The sequence below is a fragment of the Malus domestica genome, chromosome 14, assembly GCF_042453785.1.
Source record: "Malus domestica chromosome 14, GDT2T_hap1".
In the NCBI taxonomy this organism is placed as follows: Eukaryota; Viridiplantae; Streptophyta; class Magnoliopsida; order Rosales; family Rosaceae; genus Malus; species Malus domestica.
The window spans coordinates 3,188,119-3,204,346 of record NC_091674.1 but is presented as its reverse complement, the minus strand read 5'-3'; the positions used below and the strand labels follow the sequence as shown (position 1 = coordinate 3,204,346).

The window sequence follows — 16,228 nt, the reverse complement described above, 5'->3', positions numbered from 1 at the left end:
TTGATGCTGTTGTGACGCATAGAGGCGTTTGATGTATATCGTTTTACAGTGAATAACTCGTGTTGGAACTTGAAATGTTTATATCCATTATTATAAAAATGAAAATTACATCATTCAAGAGAAATTATTTCCGCACTTCTTTTTCCTCTTATGCATGATTTTTTTTGTTTTTGTTTTTGTTTTTTTTTTTTTGTTTTTTTTTTGTTGTAATCATTAGATTGAATAAATCAAATGAGAGTCATAAAATAATAACAAGGAAAATAGTTCATCACAAGTAAGTGAAAGTGCATAAATCGTGCTGCATTATTCATATGTAATTGTATGAAAGATGTACTCATAATGTTGTATTTGGCAAGGTGAACTAACATTTGTGCATCTAGTGGTTAAGGGTTAATAAAAGTAAGTGATGGATTGCTTTTGTGGTTAAAACCTTCTTTTATCTATTTCGTTTCGAGTTTAAGCTCTCTCCCTCTTCTTACTCCTTTGTATAATTTATAGTAAACATATTACTTGTTGTAAAAAATAAAAAAATAAAAACTCTCCAATCTATTGGAGGAAGATTCGAGTTCAAATCTTAAGAGAAATAGTTGTTAAACTAAAAATGACAATAAGGATAAATAATTGAATTGGAGTTGGTGGAGCAAACAAATGAAAGAGATCATCTCCTAATCTCTTCCATGAAGGTCACCTAATCAAGTGATCAAGGCTTTTGAAATTTGATTCAACGGCTAAAAACAGGGATCCTTTTAAAAGTTATAATAACTTTAGTCGTTGAATCAAATTTCAAAGATCCGGAACACTTAATTAGGTAGCAATAGTGGAAGAGATTAGGAGATGATCTCTTTCCCAAAAATAATATAGGCATGTTGATTAAAATTTCGTTAACTAATTGAGCACAATTTTAAATTATCTTATTAATAAAATAGCGTTAATATATCATCTTTCTAGGAGGTGTGATGTGATAAAGAAACAAACACAAATAAGACATTAAACAAATCGAACAAGAATTATCGGAACCCAAAACAACAAAACATAAATTTGCAGGCCAAATACAGAAATTCAGGAGAAAAAGCTTTTCCTTTTTGTTGCTCCCTGGTCTGGAGTGATTGACTTTCAAATTTCAACAAAAACCCAAAAAAATATTTTCATCCGACCATGGCTGCGTTTATGCTCTTTTACTTATTGCTGCCAACTATTTTGGGCAAGTCTTGGGCTTCGGAAACTAGTGAGACAGAGCTCGAGTTGCTGACTCGGGAGCTCTTGGCATCGGCGAAGGAGGCCGAGTTCTTTGAGTGGATGAGGGGAGTGAGGAGAAGAATCCACCAGTACCCAGAGATTGGGTTCGAAGAGCACAGGACGAGTCAACTCATCAGGACCGAGCTCGACACCCTAGGAATTGAGTACACGTGGCCTGTTGCCAAGACTGGTGTGGTGGCTTCCGTTGGTTCTGGCTCCAAACCAGTGTTTGCTCTCAGGGCTGACATGGACGCTCTCCCTCTTCAGGTCCTCTCTTTCTTTTCCTTCGTTTAAAAAAAAAAAATTAATAAAAATGGTTAAAATTTTTTAAATTTCAACAAAAATGATAAAATAAATGATATATTAAATAGTATCATGATTAACTTTTTAATGTTAAAAATATATATTTTTTTGTTAAAATGAATAGTATCAGAAGTTTTTCATTAAATTTTCCTTGATTTTAATCGAATGATTTGAACCTGTCATCTCCTCGGTTAAAAGTACAAAACAAAACTAATTAACCGCATGTTTACTAATCCGTACTCGAAATCAAAGTGAAAGTACACGTGAGTTCCATATAATATGAGGAATTCAACTCGACGAATTTGGGGCATGTTTAATTACTTGAGAGAAGTCTTGAGAATGATAAATGGTTGATTGGTACGGGATGAACGTAGATGTATTAAGTATCCGTCAGAATGGTATCTCGGTCTAATAATAAAGTATCATATCACAACCTTTATCTCACACTGCATGATTGTGTTTATTGAATTGAGACATCACCATGCGGTGTACTTGATTCATCTAACTCCCCCGGTTTGGTGGAGAAAGTTTTTAGTGTGTGATTCGTAGGGATGAGATAGTCCACAAGGTTGGACTTGCCCCATAATTTTCCCCATTGGTTAATCCCAAACCTTTTTTAGGTACTAAGTAGTATGTACTTAATGATAACATGTGGCCCTTCTTTAATTCCTTGTGTGTTAATTAGTAAACACAAGGCAAATGCCAGGAACGGAGAGTGACACTCTTAACTTGCAATCCGTTTCTGGCATGTAAACATCCCTTGGCCTGTTTGGGGAGGTGATATTTTGATTGTAAGTTCTACTGGACCAAATGATCATCGGCTATTATGGAACTGTGTTGTTGACCAGAAAATGCTAAACTAGGTAAATGTTCTATTTTTGGTCACTGATGATCAAAATATACCCATTGAATTTTGAAGGAACAAGTAGAGTGGGAGTTCAAGAGCAAGATAGATGGCAAAATGCACGCATGTGGGCACGATTCTCATGTGGCAATGTTGCTTGGCGCAGCCAAGTTACTCCAAAGTAAAAGAGACATTCTAAAGGTATATATATTGCTTGTCGTACATTTGTCATATATCGTTGATAACTTGATATGTGGTTGAACAATGTAACTTACCAGATATTAATTCGGCAAACCCAAATTGTAATTGATCTATGTCTTTTTGGTGCTTTTGAGCTTTAAAGGGAACTGTGAAGCTGGTTTTTCAGCCGGGAGAAGAGGGTTATGCCGGAGCTTACCATATGTTACAACATGGCATTCTTAACGATATTGATGCCATCTTCTTCATACATGTTATGCCATCACTGCCAACGGGTGTCATTGCTTCACGGCCAGGTCCAATGCTAGCCGGCGCTGGCCTTTTTTCAGCAACAATCAAAGGAAAAGGTGGGCATGCAGCTGCTCCACATAAGAGTAAGGACTCGATTCTTGCAGCAGCATCAGCTGTTGTGGCTCTTCAGCAGATTGTTTCAAGAGAGATAAATCCTCTTGAGGCCGGGGTAATTTTTCTCCTTTTTGTTTTGGGAAAAAAATAAAGGAATAAGTTTGATAGACATATAATTTCACTTTCAAATTGCAATAATCGCAGATTGTTAGATATGATTAGTGTATCAATTTTCATGTTGAGTTGAACCCGTTACACAGGTGGTGACAGTTGGGTACTTAAAGGGAGGTGAAGCAGGAAATGTGATCCCCGAGTCTGTGAACTTTGGGGGAACTTTCAGGAGCTTGACAATGGAAGGACTCAGCCATATCCAAGAAAGGATCAAAGAGGTAAAATTGCTAAAATTCTACAATGCACCGGTTTATGAGATTATGTGCTTCAGCGGATGGTTGGATTTGGTTTACTTGTTAAAAACATTCCAATCTAGCCGTTCATTAAATCGGTGCATCACATACTGTAGAAGGACTGGGTAAACTAGTTCATTTTACCAAACTGAGTGGATTGCTTGTATAGCTTCTCTTACAGTTATGTTCCACTTGCAGGTCATAGAACTGCAAGCAGCCGTGCATCGCTGTGAGGGTACAGTGGACTTCATGGAGGAAACACCGCTGCCTTATCCAGTGATGATTAACAACGAAGCATTGTATGAGCACGCAAAGAAGGTTGGTGAGGTTCTACTCGGGGAATCTAATGTGGAGCTTCAACCATTGATCATGGGAGCAGAGGATTTCAGCTTCTACTCACATAAGTTTGCGGCTGCAATTTTCGTTCTCGGGATAAAGAATGAGAGTCTAAAATCAGACCAGCCATTGCACTCGTCTCTATTTGTCATCGACGAACAGGCTTTTTCTGTTGGAGCAGCTCTCAATGCTGCTGTTGCAATATCTTACTTGGATACACATGATGTTGGGAACTCATTAAAAATTTGAAATGCTTCCTTCAAAGTTCTGCAATGTAAATTTTTGGATGCAGAAACAAAAAAGAACTCGAGTATGCCAGAAGAATTTCAGTGTACATTGATTGCTAATGGATTTGCACCTCACCCTCAAGTCTTGCACATCAATAACTTATTTATTTTGTTACTGTTGGAGTAAATATGTTTTTATTTAAATATTTTAATTGCTATGTTTTTGTCCGTTGTGGTATTTATATTTGGGTTTATTACAATTATTAAATATATATATATATATATGGTGGGATTCCTTCTCTGAATAGAGAAGAAGATTAGGTCCTGTACATTCCTTTTGTTAGGTTTGAATATGTACGTTTTTTATTTGACCTTTGAATATGTACGTTTTTTTATTTGGTAGTTTTGGTTTCTTCAGTTTTTATTATTAAAGATTTTCAAGCCCTTGAATATCAAAAATTTGAAACGAATATTTAATTGTCTTGCATATATATATGTTCCATGTTTCGAAGAAAACACAGAGGAGAAAAAAAAAAGAAACAACAGCTTATTATTTTTTTAAATTGAGTTCTGAAAGCAACATATAGAAAAGGTATGAGTTCAAAGGTTCTTTCATTTTGCAAGGAAGAACCTATCAGAAGAAGAAGGTTCTGGGCTGTTTTATCCTGATGACGACGTGGTGTTTGAAAACTGCTTGCACACTTTGGACAGAGCCGCGAAACGTCTTAAAGAGAACGACTTAGTTCGCGACTCAACCCAAGAATCACTCACCACTCAAGGCTTCTACATTTTTCTCGGATAACTTCGTTCCTTTCTATTTCAGTTTACAACAATTTTAAGACGTATTCAACCTGCCATGCATTATAAGGCAAACTCTGCTTCTCAAGCAAATCTTGTTGAAGAGCAACTGATTGCAATGATAGCAGAAATCAACGTAGTTGATGGATCCGAGGGATGGTGGGTGGACACTGGCACTTCTCATCATGTTTGCTATGATCGTTCCTTTTTCAAGACCTATTATGTGGCTGAGGGAAGGAAGGTGTTGTTGGGTGATTCGCACTCAACTGATGTTGCTGGTACTGGAGAGGTGGAGTTGAAGTTCACCTCTGGAAAAATCATGATACTAAAAGATGTGATGCACGCTCCAGCGATAAGGAAGAATCTGGTCTCAGGCTTTCTTCTCAACAAGGCTGGATTCACTCAAATCATTGGAGCAGATACGTATACTCTCACTAAAAATGGGGTTTTTGTGGGAAAGGGATATGCTATTGATGGGATGTTTAAATTAAATGTTGATGAAATCTTACATGTTGTCTTCTTTTAATACTTGGCATGCTAGACTATGTCATGTTAACAAACGCTTGGTTAAGAACATGAGTAACTTAGGTTTTTTACCTAACTTATCATTAAATGATTTTGAAAAATGTGAATATTGTAGTCAAGCTAAAATCACTAGAACTTCACATAAATCTGTCAATAGATAATCTGAACCACTTGATTTAATTCATTCTGATATATGCGAATTTGATAGAGTGCTAATTAGAAATGGAAAACGTTATTTTATTACCTTTATTGATGATTGTTTGAATTACTGTTTTGTCTATCTTATGAAAAATAAAAGTGAAGCTATTGACATGTTCAAAACTTTCTTGACTGAAGTTGAAAATCAATTTAATCGTAAGATTAAAAGATTTCGTAGTGATAGAGGACAAGAATATGAATCTACTGAATTTGTTAATTTGTTTAAGTCTTATGGAATTATTCATGAAACTACTGCTCCTTATTCTCCTGAAATGAATGGTAAAGCAGAAAGAAAAAATCGAACTCTCTGTGAATTGACTGTTGCTACTTTGCTTAGTTCTGGAGCTGCTTCTTATTGGTGGGGTGAAATTGTGTTGACTGTATGTTATGTGTTAAATAGAATCTCTAACTCAAAAACAAATATTTCTCCTTACAGAAATTGTAAAAATAAGAAACCAAATGTGTTGTATTTCAGAACTTGGGGTTGCTTAGCTTATGTTCGTAAACCTGATCCAAAAAGATCGAAATTGGCTAGTAAAGCATATGAATGTGTTTTTATTGGTTATGCATGTAATAGCAAAGCATATAGGTTTTATGATTTGGAAAAGCATGTTATAATTGAGTCACTTGATGCTGATTTTTATGAGAATAAGTTTCCTTTAAATCTTCGAAATAGTGGGGGTTCTAATTCTTCTAAAATTTATGAACCTACTATTGTAGAACATAGTCAATCTGCATTAGAACCTAGGAAAAGTAAAAGAGCTCGAATAGCTAAAGATTTTGGGCCTGATTTTCATGAATATAACTTACAAGAAGATCCTAATACAATTCAAGAAGCTTTAACTTCTTTAGATGCATATTTGTGGCAAGAAGCTATAAATGATGAAATGGACTCCTTGGAGTCAAATCAAACTTGACATTTGGTGGATCTTCCACCTGGTTGCAAAACAATAGATTGCAAATGGATTCTTAAAAGAAAATTAAAACCTGACAATTCAGTTGAAAATTTTAAAGCCCGACTTGTTGCCAAAGGCTATAGACAAAGAGAAATATTGATTTCTTTGATACTTATTCAACTGTGACTAGAATAACTTTTATTTGTGTATTGTTTGCTTTAGCTTCTATTCATGATCTTGTTGTGCACCAAATGGATGTTAAAACAACTTTCTTAAATGGTGAATTAGAGGAAGAAATATATATGGATCAACCAGAGGGTTTTATTATTCCAGGACAAGAAAATAAAGTTTGCAAGTTAGATAAGTCACTTTATGGATTGATACAGGCTCCTAAACAATGGCATGCGAAATTTGATAGTTTGGTTATTTCGAATGGTTTTAAAATAAATGAAAGTGACAAATGCATCTATTATAAGTATGAAAATAATATATGCACTATAATATGCCTATATGTGGATGATTTGCTAATTTTTTGTTCAAATATTCATGTTGTGAATAATGTCAAATCTTTGATATGTGCTAATTTTGATATGAAAGACTTGGGTGAAGCTAGTGTAATACTTGGTTTGAAAATAACTAGATCTAAACATGGGTTTTCTTTAGATCAATCTCACTACATAGAAATTTTTTTAAGAAAGTATAATTATTTTGATTGTAAACCAGCTTGTACTCCTTATGATCCTAGTGTAAAATTGTTCAAGAACACTGGTGTCAGTGTTAAACAATCTGAGTATGCGAGCATTATTGGTAGTCTTCGTTATGCTACGGATTGCACTAGGCTTGATATATCTTATGCCGTATGAGTTTTATGTAGGTTTACTAGCAGACCCAGTTTGGAGCATTGGCATGCTATAGAGAGGCTTATGAGATACCTTAAAAGAACAATGAATTTCAGATTACACTATGAGAAGTTTCCCGTTGTCCTAGAAGGTTACAGTGACGCTGATTTGAATACCTTTTCAGATGACTCTAAAGCCACTAGTGGATATATTTTTAGTATTGGTGGCGGGGCTGTGTCATGGAAGTCGAAGAAACAGACTATCTTGGCTCAGTCTACTATGGAATCAGAATTAATAGCGCTAGCTACGACAAGCGAAGAAGCAGGATGGTTGAGAAACCTACTATCAGATATCCCTTTATGGAAGAAATCGATTCCAGCAGTTTTGATCCATTGTGATAGCACAGCGGCAATAGCTAAAATGCAAAACCGTTATTATAACGGGAAAAGGCGACAAATACGCCGTAAACACAACACTGTAAGAGATTACCTCTCTAAAGGAGCTGTAAGAGTGGATCATATACAGTCTGAAGAAAACTTAGCTGATCCTTTGACGAAAGGACTAGCACAAGAAAAGGTTTGGAAAACCTCGAAAGGGATGGGACTAAAGCCCGTAGAAAATTGAGTCATTTGTGATAGCAACCCAACCTATAGACTGGAGATCCCAAGAAATAGGTTCAAAGGGTAATAACAAGTCGCAAGTGCTATGAGTGAAGTCTTGCTAATTTTAATTTGAAATATTATTCCATGTCCATCCCTAAGAAGCATGACATCCTAAAGCGTTTTTAGGTTGAGATTTTTTTTTTCTCTTAATAAGGTCTATACTCTATGTTGAGTGGGATATCTAGCTCCAGGAATATCCTTGATAGTCTTACCTATGTGAATGTAGAAGTGAGGCCGCTTCCTATGAAATCTTGGGCAAGTTTCTAGAGCGTTCACTATACTGGGATACAAACACATGGCCGTAATGTGCTGGCTTTTTGAACTTCACCTTAATAAAGTTGTGTGTGTGGTGTTGTCAGAGATAGAGTTAAAAACTATAAGTTACTCTGGTATAATCTGGATCAATAACACTATGTACAAGTTCGAGTTGAGAAACACCTTTACTTATGCATAGCTTTATAATATGTTGCTTGATTTACGATTTTTAAACAAAAACAAGTGGGCGATTGTTGGAGTAAATATGTTTTTATTTAAATATTTTAATTGCTATGTTTTTGTCCGTTGTGGTATTTGATGAGTAGATTTTATATTATATATTTTACCTTAATCTTAGTATATTTTGGTTAATATATTGGAAGAATTTTGATACTTTGAATTGTATTTTCAATATAGGACTTCCGACTTCCTCTGGAGCAAAACAGGATCAAATGGACGAATTTTGGAGTAATTCCAGTTGGAGGACGTTCGTGAGTCACTTAGCTTGATCGTATCAAAATTTGGGATTTTTCCACCAAGCGGTTATTTTTTGACGATGAAATAAAGAAGCAGTGCGCAGTGCTGGAAAATGACGTTTTTGGGCTTAAATTGCGTTTTTGGAGCCCAAGATGACCTCGGATGGGTTCGTGGCCTTCTGGAAAAGTGTTCAGAATATTCCAAACATTAAATCCAGCTATATTGGGCCAGTTTTAGAGCAGCTTATGGGTCAAAACGTGGCTGTTCAGATTTTAGACGAATTTTATCATTTAATTTAGGGTTATGTTTCCTAGGGTTTGTGGGGTGGCTTGGCAAATATTTTGCTTAGCCGTCTACAGTTTTAGGGACGCTTTCTTTTATGCAATTTTGGAGACAGAGAGAATTGCTAGGATTCTTGGAGATTTTCTACTCTAAGGTGTTTTCAATCCTTTTCTTAGTAATATTTTCTATGATTTCAATTATGAATATGCGGAACTAATTTCTTTTGCTAGGGCGAAACCTTGAGCCTTAGCATGAATATGTGATTTTTATTTAATTGCTTATGATTGATTGCATGCATACTTTGAATTGTTAATCACCGGGATAAAAACTATCTAATTGTCTTAATGCCTGATCACCATTAGGATCTTTAGAAAAGTAATTTGATGCAATTTTGGTCGGAAGGTTCCCTGAAATTAACGCTGGCTTCTTGTGATTAATAATTGTAATTTCACTTAGGATGAATATCACGTCTTAAGGATTGCATGGTTTTTCAAAGGATTTTCATAAAGCATAATGAGTCTTTCATGTTTAGATTTGATCCGAACGTCCGGACGGGTTGGATGTTAGATATACGTTCTATGTTGGAGGTTCCAAGTAGAATATGAATTAGGAAAATCTAACATTCAAAGTGGCATGTATAGATCATAAGTAATAGGTAAAAATTCATAGGATTGCTAGGTGATGGTGGAACCCTAGTGCTTTCTTAATTTTATTCTCCCAAAACTGTTTTCTTTTCTCTCTAGCTCTAATATTGCAGATTGTTTATTTTAATTCATTAATTTCGTTTTTATTTTAATTAGGTTATAAAATCAATCACTTCAATTTCTACTTTACAATAATTAAATGGAATCTGATTAGTTCGAATTATTTAATAGTCCCTGTGGAGACGACCTTGCGAGATCCGTTTATACTACAATAACCGTGTGATTCTTGCAAGTAAAATAGGAGATTTAAGCCCGTTCACATGAGTAGTAAAAATCCCTATCAGTATTTATATTTGGGTTTATTACAATCATTAAATATATATATATATATATATATATATATATATATATATATATATATATATATATAGTGGGATTCCTTCTCTGAATAGAGAAGAAGATTAGGTCATGTACATTCATTTTGTTAGGTTTGAATACGTACGTTTTTTATTTGACCTTTGAATATATACGTTTTTTTATTTGACAGTTTTGGTTTCTTCAGTTTTTATTATTAAAGATTTTCAAGCCCTTGAATATCAAAAATTTGAAACGAATATTTAATTGTCTTGCATATATATATGTTCCCTGTTTCGAAGAAAACACAGAGGAGAAAAAAAAAACAGCTTATTATTTTTTTTAAATTGAGTTCTGAAAGCAACATATAGAAAAGGTGTGAGTTCAAATGTTCTTTCATTGTGCAAGGAAGAACCTATCAGAAGAAGAAGGTTTTGGGCTGTTTTATCCTGGGGACGACGTGGTGTTTGAAAACTATTTGCACACTTTGGGCAGAGCTGCGAAACATCTTAAAGATAGCAACTTAGTCCGCGACTCAACCCAAGAATCACTCACCACTCAAGGCTTCTACATTTTTTTCGGGTAACTTCGTTCCTTTCTATTTCAGGTTACAACAATTTTAAGATGTATTCAATCTGCCATGCATTATAAGGCAAACTCTGCTTCTCAAGCAAATCTTGTTGAAGAGCAACTGATTGCAATGATATCAGAAATCAACGTAGTTTATGGATTCGAGGGATGGTGGGTGGACACTGGCGCTTCTCGCCATGTTTGCTATGATCGTTCCTTTTTCAAGACCTATTATGTGGCTGAGGGAAGGAAGGTGTTGTTGGGTGATTCGCACTTAACTGATGTTGCTGGTACTGGAGAGGTGGAGTTGAAGTTCACCTCTGGAAAAACCATGATACTAAAAGATGTGATGCACGCTCCAGCGATAAGGAAGAATCTAGTCTCAGGCTTTCTTCTCAACAAGGTTAGATTCACTCAAACCATTGGAGCAGATACGTATACTCTCACTAAAAATGGGGTTTTTGTGGGAAAGGGATATGCTACTGATGGGATGTTTAAATTAAATGTTGATGAAATGTCTACTTCTACTTACACGTTGTCTTCTTTTAATACTTGGAGAAAACACAGAGGAGCAAAAAAGAAGAAACAACAGCTTATTATTTTTTTTAAATTGAGTTCTGAAAGCAACATATAGAAAATGTGTGAGTTCAAAGGTTCTTTCATTGTGCAAGGAAGAACCTATCAGAAGAAGAAGGTTCTGGACTGTTTTATCCTGGGGACGACGTGGTGTTTGAAAACTGCTTGCACACTTTGGGCAGAGCCGCGAAACGTCTTAAAGAGAGTGACTTAATCCGCGACTCAACCCAAGAATCACTTACCTCTAAAGGCTTCTACATTTTTTTGAGTAACTTCGTTCCTTTCTATTTCAATTTACAACAGTTACGACTAAAAAGAATCAAACATTCGACCTAGTTTAATTCTAACTCATTTCTCAGCCACCTTCGTCATTTGGGCTAACTCTTGGGGCTTGTAAATCAGAATCTGCCATGAAGTTTAAGATTTCAATCTCTGTAATTTTATTTTGATTTGGCATTTTAGCCTTACTATTTGAAGCTAAATATAATCCCTCACTTTTCTCTTTGTTTTTCTTTTTCTAAAAAAAAAATTAATACAAGAAGTTAACGTAGTTTAATAGTCACCGTTTAAATAAAAAGAGACTGGAGGAGCGAGAAATTTGAAGGGTACTCCATCCATAACCTTTGTAATTTTATTTTGAAAGTAAATATTATCTAAGAAAATGCTTGGAGTGGTCGTGTATACATAGTTTCGCTTACGACAACAAGCCCACCAAGTATTTGAACAAAAAATTATTCTGCGTACTTCCCGCTCAGTTTCTATTAGAAACACTTAGACCCCCCAAATGTTCGTATCCTAGATCCGCCACTAGTGATGAGGATCAACTCACACATGTATGTGCCACTAATCCTGTCCAGAGAAATGCTAGGATTAGTTGTCTAATGGGCGTGCATATTGATCTTGACCAATCATGATTATGAAACCACAAAGCAATTTCATCACTTGTACACTCAACTTATCTTAGTGCTCATCTCCTATTTATCTAAACAGAAAATGATTTTCCCACTCATCTCATTCTTTTTCTCTAGTTGTTGAATCGTGTAGATTTAAAAAGAATCAAAGAATACAAATAAAGGAAAAAGATCATACCAAAAAAAAACGTAAATGTGAAAATCGTTTCCTTATTTAAGAGGTAGAGTATCCCAAGACACAACAAACTCGTCAGTATTGATGTTTGTTACCCCTCTTTTGCTCCATTATTTTGTACCCTTCCCAAAACTCACACATTCCTTGCCCTTCACATTTAAATAAAAACATCGCATTTAAATAAAAACATTAACAAATGTGAGCTACCAGTTGTTTAATTTAAGCCTTAAAAACAATTCTGAATCGTAAAAGCGCTTTCAATAACTTTTTTACAAGAAAATTTTTCCAATGGAAATTTTCACTTTCTTCACCTCCATGTTACTGTCATCAGCTGCTGCTGCTACACTGTTTGATCAGCATTCTTGTGCTACCGGAGATGGACCAGAGCTAGAGTCGCTGACTCGAGAGCTGCTGGCATCGGCGATGGAGCCCGAGTTTTTCGAATGGATGAGAGGGTTGAGGAGGAGGATCCACCAGTACCCGGAGCTGGGATTCCAGGAGCACAGGACAAGTGAACTCGTCAGGACCGAGCTCGACACGCTGGGAGTTGGGTACAAGTGGCCTGTTGCCAAGACTGGGGTGGTGGCTTCTATTGGCTCTGGCTCTAAACCAGTCTTTGCTCTTAGAGCTGACATGGATGCCCTCCCTCTCCAGGTTCTCTCTCTCTCTACAAATTGGGCTAAAACACTTTTATTTTTATTTTTATTATAGCGATAGTCTATACTAATTGTACATCAAGGGAAAAGAAGACTTGAACCCAGGACGCACTCGTTAAAACACTTTGTTTTAACCTATGTAGTTTGCTCAAAGTTCCACTTCCGTGCCTGTATTTTCAATTTCATTGAATTTGGCCCATGTATTTACAATTAGTGTATTTTCAAGTTCCACATTACGTGTCATTTGCGGACTGCTCACAACTGTTTCTGCTAGAAGTGTCTTAATTATATTAAACATATTGAAATTTTATTAAAAATTCAAGAGATGTTTAAAGAGCACTTCCAAGTCTTTATCTAAAAAAACGCTTGATCCAAAATCACTTTCTTTTTTTTTTCCACCAAAAGTAGTCCGAAGTGCTTTTGACTAGGTATTATAAATGATCTGATTCCTTGAAACCATTTTTATTGTTTTGAAGGAATTGGTAGAGTGGGATTACAAGAGCAAAGTTAATGGAAAGATGCATGCTTGTGGTCATGATTCTCATGTCGCAATGCTACTCGGAGCAGCCAAGTTGCTTCAAAACAAAACAGATTTGTTGAAGGTGGACGAAAAGCTACATATTTTGTTTTAAAAACTTCCGATCTACTACTTTGCAAGTCCTAATACTTCGACATGTTATCAAAGGGAACCGCGAAACTAGTTTTCCAGCCGGGAGAGGAGGGTTATGCCGGTGCTTACCATATGCTAAAAGACGGTGTTTTGAATGATATTGATGCCATCCTGAGCATACATGTTTCACCATCATTACCAACTGGTGCCATAGCTTCGAGGCCCGGGGCAATACTTGCCGGCGTAGGGCTCTTTGAGGCTACTATACAAGGAAAAGAAGGGCACGGGTCATCCCCTCATGAGACTAGGGACCCAATTCCTGCAGCAGCCTCTATAAACCTTGCACTCCAACAGATTGTGTCTCGAGAGACAGATCCGTTTGATTCCAGAGTAATCTTAATCCCTTCCTTTTTCTTCGGTGAAAATTAATTAAAAGCTTCGTAAATGAAGTTGTACATTTGAGTATTATACCAGCAATTTAGAACCAACAATTCTGATCCATTCATCTTCGTATCACGTAGGTTGTAACAGTTGGCTACATACAAGGAGGTCAGGCAGGAAATGTGATTCCCGACAGTGTGAAAGTCGGGGGAACTTATCGCAGCTTGACTTCTGAGGGTCTCTCCTATCTCCAAGAAAGGATAAAAGAGGTTTACGAGTCCTTAAATCTTCATATATTGTAAAAGTCTATTCAATTTAATTACACTCGACAAAATATGTTCCACTTACAGATCATAGAGCAGCAAGCAGCTGTGTATCGATGTACTGCTGTGGTGGACTACATGGAGGCAGACAACTGCCTCATCCCGCAATGAAGAATGACGATGCACTGTATGAACATGTGAAGAATGTCGGTGACGTCCTCCTTGGGAAATCTAATGTTCATCTTCTGCCACTGACTATGGGTTCGGATGATTTCACCTACTTCACGGAGAAGACTGCTGCTGCAATTTTTGTTCTTGGGATAAAGAATGAGACTCTAAAGGCTGACCAAAACTTGCACTCACCCTACTTTTTTATCGACGAGGACTCTCCTCCAGTAGGAGCAGCACTTCATGCAGCGGCTGCAATGTCATACTTCGCCGGCCATGATGTCTGCACTGAGTAGGAACATGGTCCACACTTCAATTCTAGAAATAAGGAACACAGAAGATAAAAATATTTAACAAAGGAGAGCATACTTGGAAAGCCATGGCGCTAAAGTCCGAGTAGAAACTTTGTACTATCTTCACTTCTAAAAATATGCAGCTTTTACTCTAGAAAACATTCCAATCTAGCCGTTCATAAATTGGTGCATCACATACTGTAGAAGGACTCGGTAAATTACTAGGTCATTTTACCAAGGTGAGTGCATTGCGAGTATAGCCTCTCTTACAGTTAGGTTCCACTTGCAGATCATAGAACTGCAAGCAGCCGTGAATCGATTTGAGGGTACGGTGGACTTCATGGAGGAAATACCGCTGCATTATCCAGTGATGATTAAGAACGAAGCATTGTACGAGCACGCAAAGAAGGTTGGCGAGGCCCTACTCCGGGAACCTAATGTGGAGCTTCAACCGGTGATCATGGAGCAGAGGATTTCAGCTTCTACTCACATAAGTTTGCGTGTGTGGGCAGGGCCGGCCTGAGAATTTGGGGACTCTAGGCGAGCCTTCAAAGTGGAGCCTTAAAGTTGTCTAATCTCCGAATTTTTGTATATTAATATGTATAAAAATAAATTCGTTAACTACATTAAAAATTATATTTCTAAATCAAATATCATTAAAAATTAATATCAAAAGAAGATAGATTTACAAACATTATACACGTCTCACATTTTTTAATGCAAATGTACTAAATGACTACAATCAAAGAGTCTAAGGTTGAGAGTGCTGAACAATAAAACTTGATCAAGAGAGTAAAAAACAATAAAACTTGATTGATGAGTCTAGTAAATTCAACAACGCCAATTGTTTTTCTTGTGTTTTTTTTTCCTAAAATCAACATCATACCAACAAATTGAATATTAAAATAATCCATTGAATAATAAATTATTGAAAAGAAAAATATAAGTTCAAAGTTTTGATTACCTTAAAATACAATCTTCAAGACCATGTAATCGTTGATTGAAACATTCGATAGAAATTGAGAGATTCAAAAGTTGAAGGAAAAAACGATTGCAAATAGACTTGAGTTTTCTAACTTTATATGCATTTGGACATATGGATAGGGAGTAAATTTGAAAAACAAGAAAAAACTAGTGACTAAAAAGGCAACCCTATGTTTTGAACTTAACACCCCAAAGAGAAAGGAAGCTGAACATTTCCATTGCACCAACAAATAGAATTATGAAATTTCTTACTTTTTCTATATTCATATGTTATTTACAGGATATATAAAAATTTTAGGGCCACTCCGAAGTGAGAGTCCTAGGCAGGCGCCTACAAGGACTACCCTTAGGGCCGGCCCTATGTGTAAGTTAATTTGGGTCATTCATACTTGTATGACTCCAAAGCAGGAGTTGCAAAGATCTAACTCTTGTAGGCGTGTGCTATTATTCCTATCTACATAAATGCTAAGATTTGCACGCATGTAGTGTAGATAGATCCTAGCCACTCATACACTCCAGAAAATAAGTATAGTTAGTAAGTTAGGATATGACACATTAGTACCCTAAGGGTGTGTTTGTTTGCCCTCTCTAGCTTTCACTAGACTAGACTAGAGTAAGTTTTTGTGTAAGCCTGTGTTTGGTTTCAGCAGGGACTAACTTTAATGGGACAAAGTGGGACTCGCATGGACTAATGGGTTCGCTAAAGGGTCTTAGCGAGACCCCCCAATTTTGGGCGGACTGCTAAGACCAATGAACTTCGCTTCGTCTCTCCTCGCTTCGCCCGTCCCATCTTCTTCTTCCTCACTTGCTCAACCATT

The 16,228-nt window shown here is 36.4% G+C and overlaps 1 protein-coding gene and 1 pseudogene across 1 annotated transcript; both read left to right on the top strand.

Moving 5' to 3' along the window:
- Positions 1-963: 963 nt before the first annotated feature.
- Positions 964-4,035, top strand: LOC103430974 (IAA-amino acid hydrolase ILR1-like). Its single transcript, XM_029092951.2, has 5 exons — positions 964-1,503; positions 2,459-2,584; positions 2,727-3,041; positions 3,187-3,315; positions 3,529-4,035. Exons 1-5 carry the CDS (start codon positions 1,156-1,158, stop codon positions 3,913-3,915), a joined length of 1,305 nt encoding a protein of 434 aa, XP_028948784.2. The 5' UTR covers positions 964-1,155; the 3' UTR covers positions 3,916-4,035.
- An 8,115-nt stretch (positions 4,036-12,150) lies between these two features.
- LOC103414918 (IAA-amino acid hydrolase ILR1-like) lies at positions 12,151-14,585 on the top strand (annotated as a pseudogene).
- The last annotated feature ends 1,643 nt before the right edge of the window (positions 14,586-16,228 follow it).